The sequence below is a fragment of the Amblyraja radiata genome, chromosome 1 (genome assembly GCF_010909765.2).
Source record: "Amblyraja radiata isolate CabotCenter1 chromosome 1, sAmbRad1.1.pri, whole genome shotgun sequence".
NCBI lineage: Eukaryota > Metazoa > Chordata > Chondrichthyes > Rajiformes > Rajidae > Amblyraja > Amblyraja radiata.
In genome coordinates this window covers 6909798-6927227 of record NC_045956.1, presented here as the reverse complement: position 1 = coordinate 6927227, position 17430 = coordinate 6909798, and the positions used below count along the sequence as shown (strand labels likewise).

The window sequence follows — 17430 nt, the reverse complement described above, 5'->3', positions numbered from 1 at the left end:
ATCCAAGTCACGCTGCAGCCTGATAGCATCCTCATCGCAGCTCACACTGCCACCCAGCTTTGTGTCATGCGCAAACTTGGAGATGTCACATTTAATTCCCTTGTCTAAATCGTTATTATATATTGAAAATAACTGGGATCCCAGCACCGAGCCTTGCGGCACCCCACTAGTCACTGCCTGCCATTCTGAAAAGGACGCGTTAATTCCTACTCTTTGCTTCCTGTCTGCCAACCAGTTCTCTATCCATGTCAATACCCTACCCCCAATACCATGTGCTCTAATTTTGCACATTAATCTCTTATGGGGGACCTTGTCAAAAGCCTTTTGAAAGTCGAGATACACCACATCCATTGGCTCTCTCTTATCCATTCAACTTGTTACATCCTCAAAAAATTCCAGAAGATTAGTCAAGCATGATTTCCTCTTCATAAATCCATGCTGACTTTGACCAATCCTGTCACTGCTTTCCAAATGCGCTGCTATAACATCTTTAACAATCGACTCAAGCATCTTCCCCACTACCAATTTAAGGCTAACGTCTATAATTCCCTGTTTTTTCCCTCCCTCCTTTCTTAAAAAGTGGGGTAACATTGACTATCCTTCAGTCCTCAAGAACTGATCCAGATTCGAGAGAACATTGGAAAATGATAACCAATGCATCCACGATTTCTAGGGCCATCTCCTTGAGTTCTCTGGGATGCAGACCATCAGGCCCTGGGGATTTATCTGCCTTCAGTCCCAACAGCTTACCGAACACAATTTCCTAACTAATGTGGATTTCCTTCAGTTCCTCCCTCCCACTAGATCCTCGGTCCCCTAGTATTTCTGGGAGATTGTTTGTGTCTTCCTTCGTGAAGACAGAACCAAAGTACTCGTTTAACTGTTCTGCCATTTCTTTGTTTCTCTGATTGCAAGGGACCTATCTTTGCCTTCACTAATCTTTTCGTTTTTACATACAGTGCCTTCCATGATGTTTTGGACAAGGACCCATAATTTATTTATTTGCCTCTGTTCTCCACAACTTGAACTGTTCTCCACCACAATAGAAAAAAATCACATGTGGTTAAAGTGCACATTGTCAGATTTTAATAAAGGCCATTTTTATACATCTTGGTTTCATCATGTAGATATTACAGCAGTGTTTATACATAATCCCCCCATTTCAGGGCACCATAATGTTTGGGACACAGCAATGTCATGTAAATGAAACTTGTCATGTTTAGTATTTTGTTGCATATCCTTTGCATGCAATGACTGCTTGAAGTCTGCGATTCATGGACATCACCAGTTGCTGGGTGTCTTCTCTGGTGATGCTCTGCCAGACCTGTATTGCAGCCATCTTTAGCTTATACTTGTTTTGGGGGCTAAACCCCTTCAGTTTTCTCTTCAGCATATAAAAGGCATGCTCAATTGACGTTCAAATTGGGCGATTGACTTGGCCACTCAAGAATTGACCATTTTTTAGCTTTGAAAAACGTTGTTGCTTTAGCAGTATGTTTGGGATCATTGTCTTGCTGTAGAATGAACAGCCAGCCAATGAGTTTGAACTTAAGCAGATAGGATGTATGCTACTACCATCAACAGTTGTATCATCAATGAAGATAAGTGAACTAGTACCTTCAGCAGCCATACATGCCCAGGCCATAACACCCAGGGTATCCCAGGAAGGAAGATTACTATCTAAATGGTGTCAATTGGGAAATGGGGAAGTACAACGATATCTGGGGGTCTTTGTTCATCAGTCAATGAAAGTAAGCATGCAGGTACAGCAGGCAGTGAAGAAAGCAAATGGCATGTTGGCCTTTATAACAAGAGTTGAGTATAGGAGTAAATAGGTCCTTCTGCAGTTGTACAGGGCCCTAGTGAGACCACAGCTGGAGTTGTGTGTGCAGTTTTGGTCTCCTAATTTGAGGAAGGACATTCTTCCTATTGAGGGAGTGCAGCGTAGGGTTACACGGTTACATCCCGGGATGGCGGGACTGTCATATGCTGAGAGAATGGAGCAGCTGGGCTTGTACACTCTGGAGTTTAGAAGGATGAGGTGGAATCTCATTGAAACATATAAGATTGTTAAGGGCTTGGACACACTAGAGGCAGGAAACATATTCTCGATGTTGGGGGATTCCAGAACCAGGGGCCACAGTTTAAGAAGAAGAGTCTGAAGAAGGGTTTCGGCCCTAAACGTTGCCCATCTCCTTCGCTCCATAGATGCTGCTGCACCCGCTGAGTTTATCCAGCATTTTTGTGTAGCCACAGTTTAAGAATAAGGAGTAAGCCATTTAGAACAGAGACGAGGAAACACTATTTCTCACAGAGAGTGGTGAGTCTGTGGAATTCTCTGCCTCAGAGGGTGGTGGAGGCAGGTTCTCTGGATGCTTTCAAGAGAGAGCTAGATAGGGCTCTTAAAAATAGCAGAGTCAGGGTATATGGGGAGAAAGCAGGAACGGGGTACTGATTGGGGATGATCAGCCATGACCGTATTGAATGGCGGTGCTGGCTCGAAGGGCCAAATGGCCTCCTCCTGCACCTATTGTCTATTGTATGCAAAACAAAGCACTTCACTGTACCTAGGTACTTGTGACAATAAAGTGTCATTGAATTATTAAATCCCATCTGGGTCTGGGACATCCACCTTAATGCTCTTAAATGAACAACTCCTCCGTCTTCATATCAACATGTTCTTGAATAACAACACACTACGGAAGAAGGGTCTCGACCCGAAACGTCACCCATTCCTTCTCTCCAAAGATGCTGCCTGTCCCGCTGAGTTACTCCAGCTTTTTGTGTCTATCTTCGGTTCAAACCAGCATCTGCAGTGCCTTCTTACACACTTCTTCCTGATCTTTCTTTCATCATGCCTTCCCCTTGGTGAATATCAATATGAAGTATTCATTTATTGCCTCGCCCACTTTCTCTGCTCAGGCATAAACTCATTTCTTTGTCCTTGAGTGGTCCTACCCTCTCCGTACATACTCTCTCGTTTTTAACGTTTACAAAATGCCTTGAGATTTTCTTTAATCCAACCAGCCAAGGACATTTCATGGCCCCAATTAGTCTCTCCTGATTCCCTGTTTCTCTCCTGCAATCTTTCTATTCCTCAGAGGCCTGGTCCGATTTCAGATTTCTAAACCTTGCATGTACTTTATTTTTCTTCTTGACTAAATTTACCCCATCTCTCATCATTTGTTCCCAAACTTTGTTGTCCTTATCCTTCTTCCTCAGAGGAACATATTGTTTGTGAATTCCAAACAGCTGGCCTTTAAATGACTCCCACATGTCAGATGTGGACTTGCCTAACAACAACTGCTCCCAATATATTCTCCCCAGCACCTCTCAGACTGTTGTAATAAGTCTTTCCCCAATTTAGCATTCCCCCTCCCCACCCTCAGATCCAGTCTTTTACTTACCCATGACAATCAGAAAATGTATTATGATCACTGTTCCCAAAATGCTCCCCCACTGAAACTGATCACCTGACGAGGCTCATTTCGCAATACAAGATCTAGTATGGCCCCAAGTTGGATTATCCACATACCGTGTCAAGGAATACGCCTAGGTGGACCGCACAAATTCCCATCTGAGTTTTTGGCCCTAACGTGTCCCAGTCAATTCTGGGGAGATTAAATTCACCCACTTCAACTATAGTGTGCATGTTGCCTCTGTCCATAATCTGCTGACATATTTGTTCCTCTATCTCGCAATGGCCATTGAGAGGTCTGTACTCCAACCCATTATAGAGATTGCACCTTTCTTAACTGGTGGATTAGTATTGATTAAATTAGTATTGATTAGATTAATTGAAGAGTAGATGATTAATATATTCAAAGACCATTGCCTGAACATTGTTTTTCTATTTAACTGATCTGGCTATGACTTTTTGCGGCTTGCGTCTCATCTTGGTTTAGTGCTCATATTGCTTTTATAATTATCTAATGGTATCATTGTACTGAACTTATTAATGAATGCACGTTACATTGCTGTGACCTCCTTGTAAACATTTATTAAAATTGAGCCCATTTAGAATTTTCACTTTCTTCAGGCCTTTAAGAGAAGTCTCCCCAAAGCACACAATTCCTAATTTGGCACTGGTTGGGAAATAGATGAAACTGTTGTGTAGCTAACGAGGTATGTTCAAAAATGTAGCATTAGTGCAGCAGGGGGTGCTCTTCATGTACTTGGGCTGCTTAGAGGAACCTGTGTTCTGTATCCCACTGCCATTTGATTGACGTGCATTTTAAATATTTATCTCCATGAAAACCAAAAGCACTTTTGGCGTGGAACGTTTGGTAGCAACATCTGAAGCTTTAATGTTTGATGTAATCTGTTATTGGAAATATTAAAAACATCAATATTTTTTATCACATCTGATAACTGTTGAATGGAAAAGGAAGTACATTGATGTCAATGCAAGTAAGTGCAACAGAACTGATCGCACATCTTTTCAGGTTCATTGTGAATGCTTTGATAATTGGTTGAATGTTTCCGAAGGCTACATCAGTGTATATCTCGACTAATCGTGTTAAGCAAGATTACAAAATGCATTAACTTGTATTAACTCATCGAAGAATGGGTGTTTAAGAAGGAACTGCAGATGCTGGAAAATCAAAGGTACACAAAAATGCTGGAGAAACTCAGCGGTTGCAGGAGCATCTATGGAGCGAAGGAAATAGGCAACGTTTCGGGCTGAAACCCTTCTTCAGAAGAATGGGTATTGGTGCAAGTAACTTTCCACACTTAGTTTCGGGAGGTGAGAAAATGTTTTTCACTGCTGTTCTCATCAGAAATTGCTGGCTCAGAGAAAGAATGAACTGAAATGGAAAAGATATGCAAATAACTTACATTTTCAGTAACATGGTTTATTTCTGCATGTTTTGGAAAATAATCAGCTGCTTTTGCTGAGTTCATCTGAAATTGGCTGCAGCATTACTGGGTCATATAGTTGGGCTGCTGAGCAGAGTGGATGGAAATCATCATAGTTTCAGTTCTCGGAGTCTCGTAGAATAGAGCAGAAGAGGCAGAGGGCAGTCTGTCGGTCTGAAGGATGAGAAGGCCAAGGCTAAGAGCTTGCCAAAGGGCATGTTGACCTTCAGGGAATTACTAAACCTTATCTTCTACCAACACACTATCTTCTACCAACAACCAGGTCCTCTGTCTGTTCAGCACAAGGACATACCTTCTAGAGCTGTGTTGTGTAACGGCCTCAAAATGTACAGCTATAACTCATTTGTTAAACCCCTGTCCCACGGTACGAGTTCATTCCACGAGTTCTCCCGAGTTTGCCCTGATTCGAACCCGGGGATTTACGGTAATGGCCGCTCATCGGTACTCGGGGCTCTCGTGGACATTTTTCATCATGCTGAAAAATCAATCCGTGCTTACCTGCCGTTAGCGAGTCTTCCCAAGTACCTGCCGTTAGTGTTAAGAGACGTCCCCGAGCTCCGACGTACCCGCTACGTTCATTCTCCTTGCTTACCACGAGTTTGATTTTTTAAAACTCGGGAGAGCTCTAGGAATGAACTCGCACCGTCGGACAGGGCCATTAGGTCTGTAGATTCCTGCAATTATCAAATAGACATACGACTATATCACCATCTAAGGCCCACGCCATCCTGACAGGAAAGTATCTGCACTCCTCCATAATTGCTGGGCCAAAACCATGGGAATCTCCTCCTTTGAGCACTGTGGGAGTGTGTGTTGATAGAAGATAAGGTTTAGTAATGTCATCCTTGCCCTTGGTTGGATTAATTAACATCCTTGTGGGACTGATTGCTATTGACTCTTGTTGTAATCTTTCTCTGCCTGACTATGGACATAGCTTCATGGTCTTCTGAAGTAGAGTACTCCAGTCATCTCCACCACACTTCATTGACCAAAATGTCCAGAATATTGAAGTATCTTTTCATGCCCGTACTCAATTGTGGTCACCAATCTTTATTCAATACTGACGGTAGCAGGCACTAAGTATATTCTTCCTAAGAGTAACTTACATAGCTTCAATTAACACAAGAGTTCTGATGAAGGATCTTGTACCTAAAACGTTAACTCTGTCTCTCTTCCCATATATGTTGGCTGATCTGCTGAGTATTTTGAGCATTTTCTCGTTTTATTATATTTTCAAATCTGCATATATCTGCAAATCTGCGACCAGACCTCGTTCCCTGGTCCAACTCCTGTCGGCGTGTTTTCATCATTGAGCTGACGGTCCCATGGGAGGAGGCGGTGGACGAGGCTTATGAAATGAAAAAGCTTCGATATTCAAACCTTGCAGCAGAGGCAGGGGAGAGGTTGGAGTGTAAGGATGTGTCCAGTGGAGGTGGGGTGCAGGGGCTTTGTAGCCAGTTCCACCGCAAGGCTCCTGAGGGAAGTAGGAGTCAGAGGGCAGGCACAAAGGAGGACAATAAAAGAACTTGCCAATGTCTCCGAACGGAGCAGTCACTGGCTGTGGCTGAAGAGAAAAGATGCTGTCTGGGCTGCCACGTGACCATCTAGAGGCTAACCATAAGGTGAATCTCTGGAACTCTCTGCCACAGAAGGTAGTTGAGGCCAGTTCATTGGCTATATTTAAGAGGGAGTTAGATGTGGCCCTTGTGGCTAAAGGGATCAGGGGGTATGGAGAGAAGGCAGGTACAGGATACTGAGTTGGATGATCAGCCATGATCATATTGAATGGCGGTGCAGGCTCGAAGGGCCGAATGGCCTACTCCTGCACCTATTTTCTATGTTTCTATGACACACACCCAGGTCTGATCACCCTGCGGTGGGCCTGCCTCGACTGAGGGTGTCTTGTGATAAAAGGCCGAAACACCCAGTGATGTTGAGGTACACAACTGAAGATGTGTCTGATTGTTAGCAAATTCACCTAGTGGTCATCCCCAAGAATGTCAATTGTAGTGAAAGATCTTAGGGATTGTAACATCCAGTCCTACTAATCAACCACATGCAGTTTTAAAAATATTTTCAAGCCGCCTTGTAGCAACTCACAAATTTTAACACTGTGGATGTACTTCAATGCAATTGGCACCTTTGCTTGTATTTATAGGTAAACCTTATAACTTTTGTTTCAGTCACAATCATGTACTTGAGACAAACTGCATCATTCACAAAACAGGTGACCCACAAAAATATTTTCTTTCTGACAGGTCTGCATGCTTTGCGCCGAGCGCTTGGAGAATGTAGCAGCCCTTCAGACAATAACTTGGCCGGTTCAGTGAAGATAACTTTTAACGACTTCCTGCAAGCGATGAATGATGTCAGACCTAGTGCCATGAGAGAAGTGACTATTGATGTGCCAAAAGTAAGTTACAGTTCCCTCCATAATGTTTGGGACAAAGACCCATCATTTATTTATTTGCCTCTGTACTCCACAATTTGAGATTTGTAATAGAAAAAAAAGCACATGTGGTAAAAGTGCACATTGTCAGATTTTAATAAAGGCCATTTTTTATACATTTTGGTTTCACCATGTAGAAATTACAGCAGTGTTTATACATAGTCCACCCCCACCCCGTTGTAGAATGAACTGTAGAATTAACCGCTGTCCAATGGGTTTTGAGGCATTTGTTTGAACTTGAGCAGATAGGATGTGTCTAGACACTTCAGAATTCATTATGCTACTACCATCAGCAGTTGTATCATCAATGAAGATAGGTGAGCCAGTAGCTTCAGCAGTCATACACGCCCAGGCCATAACACCCCCACCACCGTGTTTCACAGATGAGGTGGTATGCTTTGGATCTTGTGCAGTTCCTTCTCTCCTCCATACTCTGCTCTTGCCAACACTCTGATATGTTAATCTTCGTCTCATCTATCCACAAGATCTTTTTCCAGAACCGTGGTTGCTCTTTTCAGTACTTCTTGGCAAACTGGCCATCCTTTTTTTGTGGCTAACCAATGGTTTGCATCTTGCAGTGTAGCCTCTGTATTTCTGTTCATGAAGTCTTCTGCGGACAGTGGTCATTGACAAATCCACACCTGACTCCTGAAGCTTGTTTCTGATCTGTCGGACGGGTGTTTGGGGATTTTTCTTTATTATAGAGAGAATTCTTCTGTCATCAACTGTGGAGGTCTTCCTTGGCCTGCCAGTCCCTTTGCGATTAGTAAGCTCACCAGTTCTCTTTCTTCTTAATGACATTCCAAACAGTTGATTTGGGTAAGCCTAAGGTTTGGCTGATGTCTCTAATAGTTTGATTCTTGTTTCTCATTCTCAAAATGGCTTCATTGACTTTCATTGGCACAACTTTGGTCCTCATGTTGTTAAACAGCAATAAAAGTTTCCAAAGATGATGGAAAGACTGGAGGAAAGACTAGGTGCTGAGAGCTCTCTTATACCTGCATTAAGGAGGCAATTAAACACACCTGAGCAATTATAAACACCTGTGAAGCCATGTGTCCCAAACATTATGGTGCCCTGAAATGGGGCGACTATGTATAAACACAGCTGTCATTTCTACATGGTGAAACTAAAATGTATAAAAATGGCCTTTAATAAAATCTGTCAACGTGCACTTTAACCACGTGATTTTTTCTGTTACAAATCTCAAATTGTGGAGTACAGAGGCAAATAAATAAATGATGGGTCTTTGTCCCAAACATTATGGAGGACACTATATTTTGCACAAACGAAATAATGTTTGAATATATTTGTTTATGTATAATGAATTGTGATTTTTCAGTCAATTGCTGAAGAAACAAATGGCTTTGATTGGGGTCATGATTCGATGTGATTGTAAGAACATGCGCATTTTAATTAACTTTATAGGAAAAGGTGGGAGGATGAAAGGTCATGTGATTTCCTGAAGATGTTTTGCTGGAACACAAATTATTTTGCTACTTTGGTTATTTTTCATAAATTAAAGCTGCAGTGTGGCTTTTCCATTTTTGAAAGTAGACATAGTTTTGTATTTTGCTTAAATGAGCAAAATCTTGTGGAGAATTGAAATTTTAATATAAAACTGATTTGCTTTTTGATTAATATTTTTTAAATAGTTTGTGAATTGTCCACTTGGTCTGGTGAACCTCCTATTTGGCCTGTGGAACCATCTTGTAGTTATGCTGAACTTGCTGAAGGTCATTCAGTGAATAGTTTTGGTTTCTTCGTTCATTCAAATGATGGGGGCTTCACAGACTGAGCCAGCATTGAATTGCCTTTTAGAAGGTAATGGTGAGTAGCCTTGAACTGCTGTGATCGTTGAGGTAGGGTCTACTACCGATGCTGTTGGGAAGGAGTTTCCAGATTTTAACCCATGATGGTGACGGCCATACATTTCCAAGCCAGGATTCCTTGGAGCGCAGCTTCCAGGTGTTAGTGCCCCCTAGGCTTTTGCGCCCTTGTCCTTTGAATAGGTAAAGGTTGTGGTTTGGAAGGTGGAATCTGAGGAGAGTTGGTGAGTTGCTGTCGTGCATCCTTTAGATGGGGCAAACCACTGCTACTGTGTGTTGGTGATAGAATGAGTGAAAGATTGTAGATGGGTTGCCTGTCAAGCCCAGTGCTATTTCCTTTATAATGTCGAGCTTCTTGAGTTTTGTTGAAGCTGCACTCATCCAGGAAGCGGAGAGTATTCCATAATTCTCCAGACGAGCCTTGGAGATGGCAGACATGCTTTAGGGAGTTAGGAGATGAATTACTAGCCATGGGATTCCTCTAGTGCCAAATTATGTATGTGGCTCCTCCAATCAGTTTCAATTCCCAGGATATCGAAAGTGGTGGATTCAGTAATGGTAATATATGTTTGGGGATGTTAGCTGGATTATCTCATGTTATGTGGCATGATAACATATCGTATCGTATCGTATCGTATCGATAGTTACACCAACTACCAGCCCAGACCTGGATATTGTCTAGGTTTTGGATGTAGAATGCTTCATTATCTAAATAGTCATTATTGATGCTGAACATTATGCAACCAACAGTGAACATCCCTACACCTGACCTTATGATTGGTGCAAGGTAATTGATGAAAGAGCAGTGATGTCCTGTAGCTGATATGATTCACCATCACCACCATCTTCCTTTGTGCTTGGTTCCAATCAGTGGAACCTTTTCCTCTATTTCCGAATGACTCTAATTTAGCCTAGGCTCCTTGATGCTATACTCGATCAAATTCTGCCTTGGTGTCAAGTGTAGTTACTCACACTTCATCTCTTGAGTTCAACTCTTTTGTCCATGTTTGGACTGGGGGCCATAAGAGCATGTTTTGGAATAAATGTGGTCTTGTAGCTTGTAATTTTATTAGCATTATCATGGATATTTTGGTTTGTTGCTGTTATTGGTTATTTACAGCTTGCATATATTTCATGTATATAAATACCTCATTTGAATCAGTGGGGGCGATTGATGAAGAGGGTGGAATGAAGTGGCAAAGGAGAGGTGGAATAGAGAAACGGGAATATTTGAAGAATGGGAGATGAGCAATGCCAAGATATAAGAACATAAATAGTCCAATTAGTCCCTTTGAGGCTGGTCTGATACTCAATCATAATGAGGCTGTTTGTCTCAAAGCCAGTTACCTGCCTTTAATCCTTATTTCTGCTTGCCTCTTATCAAAAATATCTTGACCACAGTCTAAGACGTTGCTCCAGAATCCACAGAATTTTAGGCAAGCGTTATAGATTTCTGCCATCTTTTGTGCGGGAATGAAGTGCCTTCATGCTTCGTCCTTCAGGCATTTAGCTCTTTTAAGATATAAATCTTTGTTCTTAATTTCCTCTCTCTAAAGAAAATGGGTTTGATCTACCCTATTAAATCCTTTTATTATTTTAAATACCTTAATTGGATATAAGCCAGCTGAAATCAAAAGGATAAAATCCAAGTCTTTACAATCTAATCTTATATAAACCTTTATGCTTGATATCACTATTGAACTTGCATTGCACCCCTGCTAAAATAAATATATCTTTCACAAGGTAGGCCGTGCAAACCTGAATAAAGTATTCCAGGAAGAGGCTCGTTGTATTGGAATTGAGGATAGGGATATGTAGGTAAGGGAGATAGGTAGGAAATAAAGAGATCTATGATGAGTTTGTGACCTCCGTCGTTTTAATGGAAATATTGAGATTTAACCTGGATTGGACACCAGACAAGCAATGTAACAACACAGTGGAAGTTAAAGTGTTGCGACAGAACAGGGTGCTATAAACCAAAGATTATAGAGGAGCTCCTCTAGTATCTTTGCTATAAACCAAAGATCCTATAGCGAGCAAGATAGTCCACTCGACGAAAAAGACGTAGTACGGTCATGGGCAGATTCATGGGTAATTCAAGACCCCATTTCCATAACCGGCTTCCGTCTCCGCACCAAAGATCCCATAGGATAATAGTGCGGAGACGGAAGTCGGTTACGGAAACATCCTCGTAAAAATAAAAGTTATTTGGTAAAAATCTTCTCCTCATTTTCAGAATTTAAATTTATTAACACAAACTGTTCCCCCACAACGTTGATTACACTGCGAGTCGGGTCTGGTCGGGTCCGGTTACTGAAATGGATGAAAAAAAAGGCCCGCGTTCCGCTCTGTTGCGTACTATACGTCAGCCCATTGCATTTAGCAGGAGTGGCCCATTGCATTATCTTGCTCCGCTATAGGATCTTTGCTATAAACCTACTTGTCATTCCAGTTCAAAGGGATCAAAAATGGATCATTCTAATGGGAGAGTGGTTATCATTGGAAAGTTCCACAATCCACTACCCAAACATTCACTGCCTCTAATCCTTATTTCTGCTGGCCTCATATCAAAAATATCTTGATCACAGTCTAAATTAAGGGTAAGACACACCCTGTCTCCATCAATGGTGTGGATGTGCAGTTTACCAGGGAGTACAAATACCTTGTAGTGTACTTGGAGAGTGAACTGGACTGGTCCAGGAACGCTGGGGCCCTGTACAAGAAGGGACAGAGCTGGCTGGACTTTTTGAGAAGGCTCTGCTCCTTCAACATCTGCAGTAAGATGCTGCAGATGTTCTACCAATCGGTGGTCGCCAATGCCATCTTCTCCGCTGCCGTGTGCTGGGGCAGCAGGGCGAAGGCCGCAGACGCAAATATGATTAACAAACTCATCAGGAAGGCTGGCTTCGTCTGAGGGGCGGAGTTGGATTCATGGGAGGTGGTCTTGGAGGAGTTGATGCTCCTCAAACTGCGGAGCATCTTGGACAATACAGCTCACCCCCTTCACGACACACTGGTCAACCTGAGGAGCTCCTTCAGCAACAGACTGGTTCCATCAAGATGCAGCACAGAACACCACAGGAGATCGTTTTTACCTGTGGCTAACTGTACAACTCCTCCCCTTCGGTCATGGGGTGGACTGACTCCCCTCCCCCCCCCCCCCCCCCCCCCCCCCCCCCAAGCCCAATCTTTGCACACCCCCAATCCTTTCCACTCATCACTTTAATTTCATGTTTCAGGTATCTTGGGTTTTATGATGACTGTTGGCAGATAAATTTCCCTCCTGGGATAAATAAAGTTCTATCGTATCGTAAGACGCTGCTCCAGAATCCACAGGATTGTGCCCTGTGGTTATAGTGTACCTAGTCTGCAAAATACATGACTTATCCATAACCTCTACCACTTGCCAGCAGATGCATGGGGACCCCACCACCTGCATGTTTCCTTCCAAGTTGCCTGCCATCCTTCCTTAGAAACAATCTTTAATACTATCCCTGGCTCCAAGTCTGGAACTGCCTACCTAAAACCAACATCAGAAGCATACCAGTAATTCGGTAAAGCTGTTCCCTACCTTCTGAAGGACAGTTTAAAATGGGCTGTATATGTTGATATTGCCAGCAATTCTGATATCCTATATGTGAATTAAAAAAAATGAAAATAATGTACTCATAAATTTGTTCGAGATATGGGCATCAATCAAACCTTTGGATGAGGTGATACACTCTTAATATAATTAGATTAAAAGATTGGGAAGTAAACAGAAAAGTGAAGATTAATTAGATTTGACGAATTCAGTGTGAATTTGGGTAATGAAACAGAATTAGAGTGTAAATGAGAAAAAGAGAGAGGCATTTAGCAAATAAAACGTAACATTTTTAAATTTGACTTTTTTAAAAGGGAGTGTGGGGGGGGGGGGGGAGTTGCGGGGGGAGAGAGATCTCGCAGAAAATACGGGGGCTGTGGGGGGTATCATGGGGGAAGGGGGCAGGAGCCAGCGAGGGGGACCAGAGGGGAAGGGGCAAGCGGACTCAGGGCAGTCGCTGGTCACTGGTCGTTTTTAAGATTTTAAACCATGCTAAAGTTTACATTAGATCACCGATCGGAACGAAACTTGGTGCAATTGCAGCGCAGGCGAACGGCAAGCTGGTGTAAAATTGTAGCACTATCGCGTAACGTTTTTGCGCAAATAGAATGACCGCGCAAGCAGAAGATAACAAAATCAGAGCTTTAGTTATGTATAGATAGATAGATTACATCATAGAAAATTAATGACACAGAAGGAGACCATTCAACCCTTAAATTTTAGACTAGTATAAAAAAGCTGCCCAGGTTAATACCACCTTCTAGCAAATGATGTAGAGCCCTGTATGTGAAGGCATTTCAGGTACCCATTGAGTTAATTAGTTTATGCCGCACCCTAGTGGCATTAACATTGAATTCTCCAATTTCCGGTAGCCTTTGCTGTCTCCTCCCCTTCTCAGCTCTCCCTCAGCCCTCGAGCTCCTCCTCTTCCTTTTTCCTTTCTTCTCCCTCCCCCCCACCCTACATCAGTCTGAAGAAGGGTTTCTGCCCGAAACGTTGCCTATTTCCTTCGCTCCATAGATGCTGCTGCACCCGCTGAGTTTCTCCAGCACTTTTGTCTACCCATTGAGTTAGTTTAGTTTTGCGATACAGCACGGAAACAGGCCCTCAGCCCACCGAGCCCGCACCGACCAGCGATCCCCGTGCACTAGCACAATTCTACACACACTTGGGGCCATTTACAATTATACCATGCCAATTAACCTACAAACCTGTACGTCTTTGGAGTGTGGGAGGAAACTGAAGATCTTCGAGAAATCCCACGCAGGTCACGGGGAGAAGGTACAAATTCCATACAGACAGCACCCATAGTCAAGATCGAGCCTGGGTTTCTGGCGCTGTAAGGCAGCAACTGCACTGCTACGCAACCGTGCCGCCCAGTTACTGTTTAAATGTAGTGAAGAGTTTTGCTTCAATTCAGGACCTGTCCCACGAGCATGCGACTGCATGCGGCAAGCACGACCAAACCGGAAGCGGGGGCCGCGCGGAGGTCGAGTGATCCCCGTACAGGGCCGGTCCCACCAGCTGCGGCGAGCGCGACCAAACCGGAAGCGGGGGCCGCGTGGAGGTCGAGTGAGTGACGTGACGTTCGAGCGGTCCGCAGGAAGTTCGCGCGTGACGTACGGCATCAAGACGCTGCGTCCGGCGTCAAGACGCTGCGCACACCCGTCGAGGCGGTGCGTACGGCGTTGAGGCGGCTGCACGCCGGCAGGCCGTTGCCGCGCGGAATTTTTGAACACGGTCAGTTTTTTCAGAGCCCCGCGCGATGTTGGGACCAACTCCGCACAACTCCATACTGCTCCGGCGATCGAAGTGGGACCGGCCCTGCGAGGCCGTACGGCTCAAGCGACCACATTAGGTCGCGCTTGCCGCATGCAGTCGATTGCTCGTGGGACAGGCCCTTAACTCTTTGGGTGATGTTATTCCTCTCTCATTTCCCTTCTCATTCTTGCACAAATCACTTAAAAACCTTTATCCTCTCCCTCACATCCCACCACCAACATTATTTTGACACCACAGCTAATGAAGAAAGCTTCCAGTTCACTATAGCTGGTTCAGAGGTTGATTAGTAATTATTAATAATTATTAAGCTGTTAAGCCATGGTCAGTATTAATTAGATATCTTAACTTCCTTTGACTTTCACTGAATAATTAAAGTGCAATGCAGCTACTTTACAAAAAATAAAAGAATGGATATAGGAGAAGGTAGACAAAAGTGCTGGAGAAACTCAGCGGTTGCAGCAGCATCTATGGAGCGAAGGAAATAGGCCCGAAACGTGGCCTATTTCCTTCGCTCCATAGATGCTGCTGCACCCGCTGAGTTTCTCCAGCACTTTAGTCTACCTTCGATTTTTCAGCATCTGCAGTTCCTTCTTAAACACAATGGATATAGGAGAGATCTTTTAGAATACAATACTAGAATGCCCAAATTTGTTTATAAGCCTAGAATCTGTGATGATTTGATATTCAAAGACTATCTTTTCCTTTTTACGTTCCAGGCTGATTTTGCAAAGTTTGAATATTGTTGTGTTTTTCATATAAATTTTGAGAATGTGACATTGTTACTCGTTCAATATATCTTCCTTGTTTTCATGAAGCAGAAGCCTGACTTGATTTTTAATTGTGGTCTGCAAAACAATTGCATTGAATTGTAACTCTGTGGTAGTCAAAAAGTGGAAATGTACTGCATCTAAATCTCAGAAAAATATATCACCAATCATCATGGGTGAATACAGTCATTTACCTTCCAGGGCAACCAAAATAATTGAACATTTGTTTCAGTATTCGGAAATATATTTCAGTTTCTTTATGCACACAAAGTAACCTTGTAAGTGCACTACTGTGGTTTTTTGGGGTGATGTGAAGGTATCAGGAGCCAGATCTTCAAGCTGTAGCCATTCAGTATCTTTGTTGAAAGAGCATTGGCAAGATGGGCTGAGTCACAATAAGGGAGCTGTAAGTGGAGCCAAAGATGGTTGGCAGTCAGTTGCATGCTTTCATGCTTAATGATGAAAGAATACTATCCTTTGTGGTGGAGAATTATGCCCTCCTGCTAGCCTACCACTTCAAGGACGTGGAGGAATCTGATGGCTGGATAAAAACGGTTATGTGTACTTCACATGATGGGTCCACATATCATATCTTCAAGGAAATAGTCCACGTGATGTTATTCTAAGATACTCTAAAGAGGGAACTGACACACTCCTACAACAGCTTTCTGTATTTTTCAGTACAAGTGTTCAACTATGGTGAAAGCATCAATAATGCATGTAAAAGAGTGCTAGGTTCAGAAATGAAAGAGGGTATTTTTTCAAGTGGTATTTTGTTCAATTTCAATTATGGGAAATGTTCCTAAATAATGAATACTTGAATCAATATAAAATATTTCATGAAAGTTTTTTGCGAATCAGCAGTACAAAGAAATAGCTGTGAACATTAAGTATGGTAATTCTTCCAGTTATGATAATCAGTTCAAGAGAGAGCTAGATAGGGCTCATGAAAATAGCGGAGTCAGGGGATATGGGGAGAAGGCAGGAATGGGGTACTGATTGGGGATGATCAGCCATGATCACATTGAATGGTGGTGCTGGCTCGAAGGGCTGAATGGCCTACTCCTGCACCTATTGTCTATTGTCTGAATATCCTGGTGTAAAAGAAAGAGGAAGTGTAATTATTTCCTATTTGGTGAAAAATGTTGTTTTTATGGAGTTTTGGAAATTCATTATTGTCACTCTAATCCTCCAGTAAAACATTCCCTTTTCAAATGTTCTTTAGATGAGGAGCGTGAGGTTGTTTTTTTAATCCTGAAGATCAAATTGTTTGGAAACTGGGAGTGGATTGAAAATATTAAATTAAAAAAATATTTTAAACGGGACCCAAATCTAATTTTGTGTTTTAAGTTTACCATATATTATATTATTTACAATATAATATATTATATACTGGTGGTAAACGTTGTCAAAGTCATTAATTTGTTTAGGCTGCAGGTTGGTAATTACTGGTGCACTGTCTTATGGAAACTCTGGCTAAGTCATTTTGATTTGTTTTTAACTTCATTTCAGGATCAATTTGAGCTGTACGGACTTTTCAGGGGTTTGGAAACTGAATAAATGTATCAATATTCCAAGAATAAAACTTTATTTAGCCTCTCACCTCACTCGGGCAAGTGTCTTGCAGTGCTCCTGCTGCTGTGTGTTTAACCCAGAAGTGGTGATGATAGTGTTTGGACCTGAACACGCTCAGGAGGAATTTTTAGGAGGGACTGTTATAATTACAGGGTTTACAATCAGAGCCGCACCCGCTGAGTTTATCCAGCATTTTTGTCTACCTTCGATTTTCCAGCATATGCAGTTCCTTCTTAAACACACTAACTGAACACACTGAATGTCTACTGAACTGTGAGTGTAGTGTTTATGTGGTGTTTTGTGGTGTTTTATGGTGGTTTTATAGTGGTTTCACCCTACATGAAATGGTATGAAACTGCATTTGAATTTGGTGGCCTTGCACCCTGCTTGAAGTGGTACGAAACTGCACTTGAGAATTTGGTGGCCTTGCACCCTGCTTGAAATGGAATTTCAAGGAATAGCCGTGAGTCAACTGCCAGCTCACCAGCCGTGAGTGAGCTGCCAGCACAACAGGCTTGAGTGACTGAGCCGCCAGCCCAAGAATCCATTTGGCCCAGAATGTCCA

At 42.7% G+C, this 17430-nt stretch overlaps 1 protein-coding gene across 2 annotated transcripts in view; it reads left to right on the top strand.

The window, feature by feature from the left end:
- Positions 1-17430, top strand: part of spata5 (spermatogenesis associated 5) — a 318711-nt gene that overhangs the window by 30675 nt on the left and 270606 nt on the right. For both annotated transcript variants that reach the window (XM_033016169.1, XM_033016231.1), the window contains exon 10: positions 7140-7294. In XM_033016169.1, coding sequence (XP_032872060.1) covers positions 7140-7294 — 155 coding nt within the window. The remainder of the gene's footprint in view (positions 1-7139; positions 7295-17430) is intronic.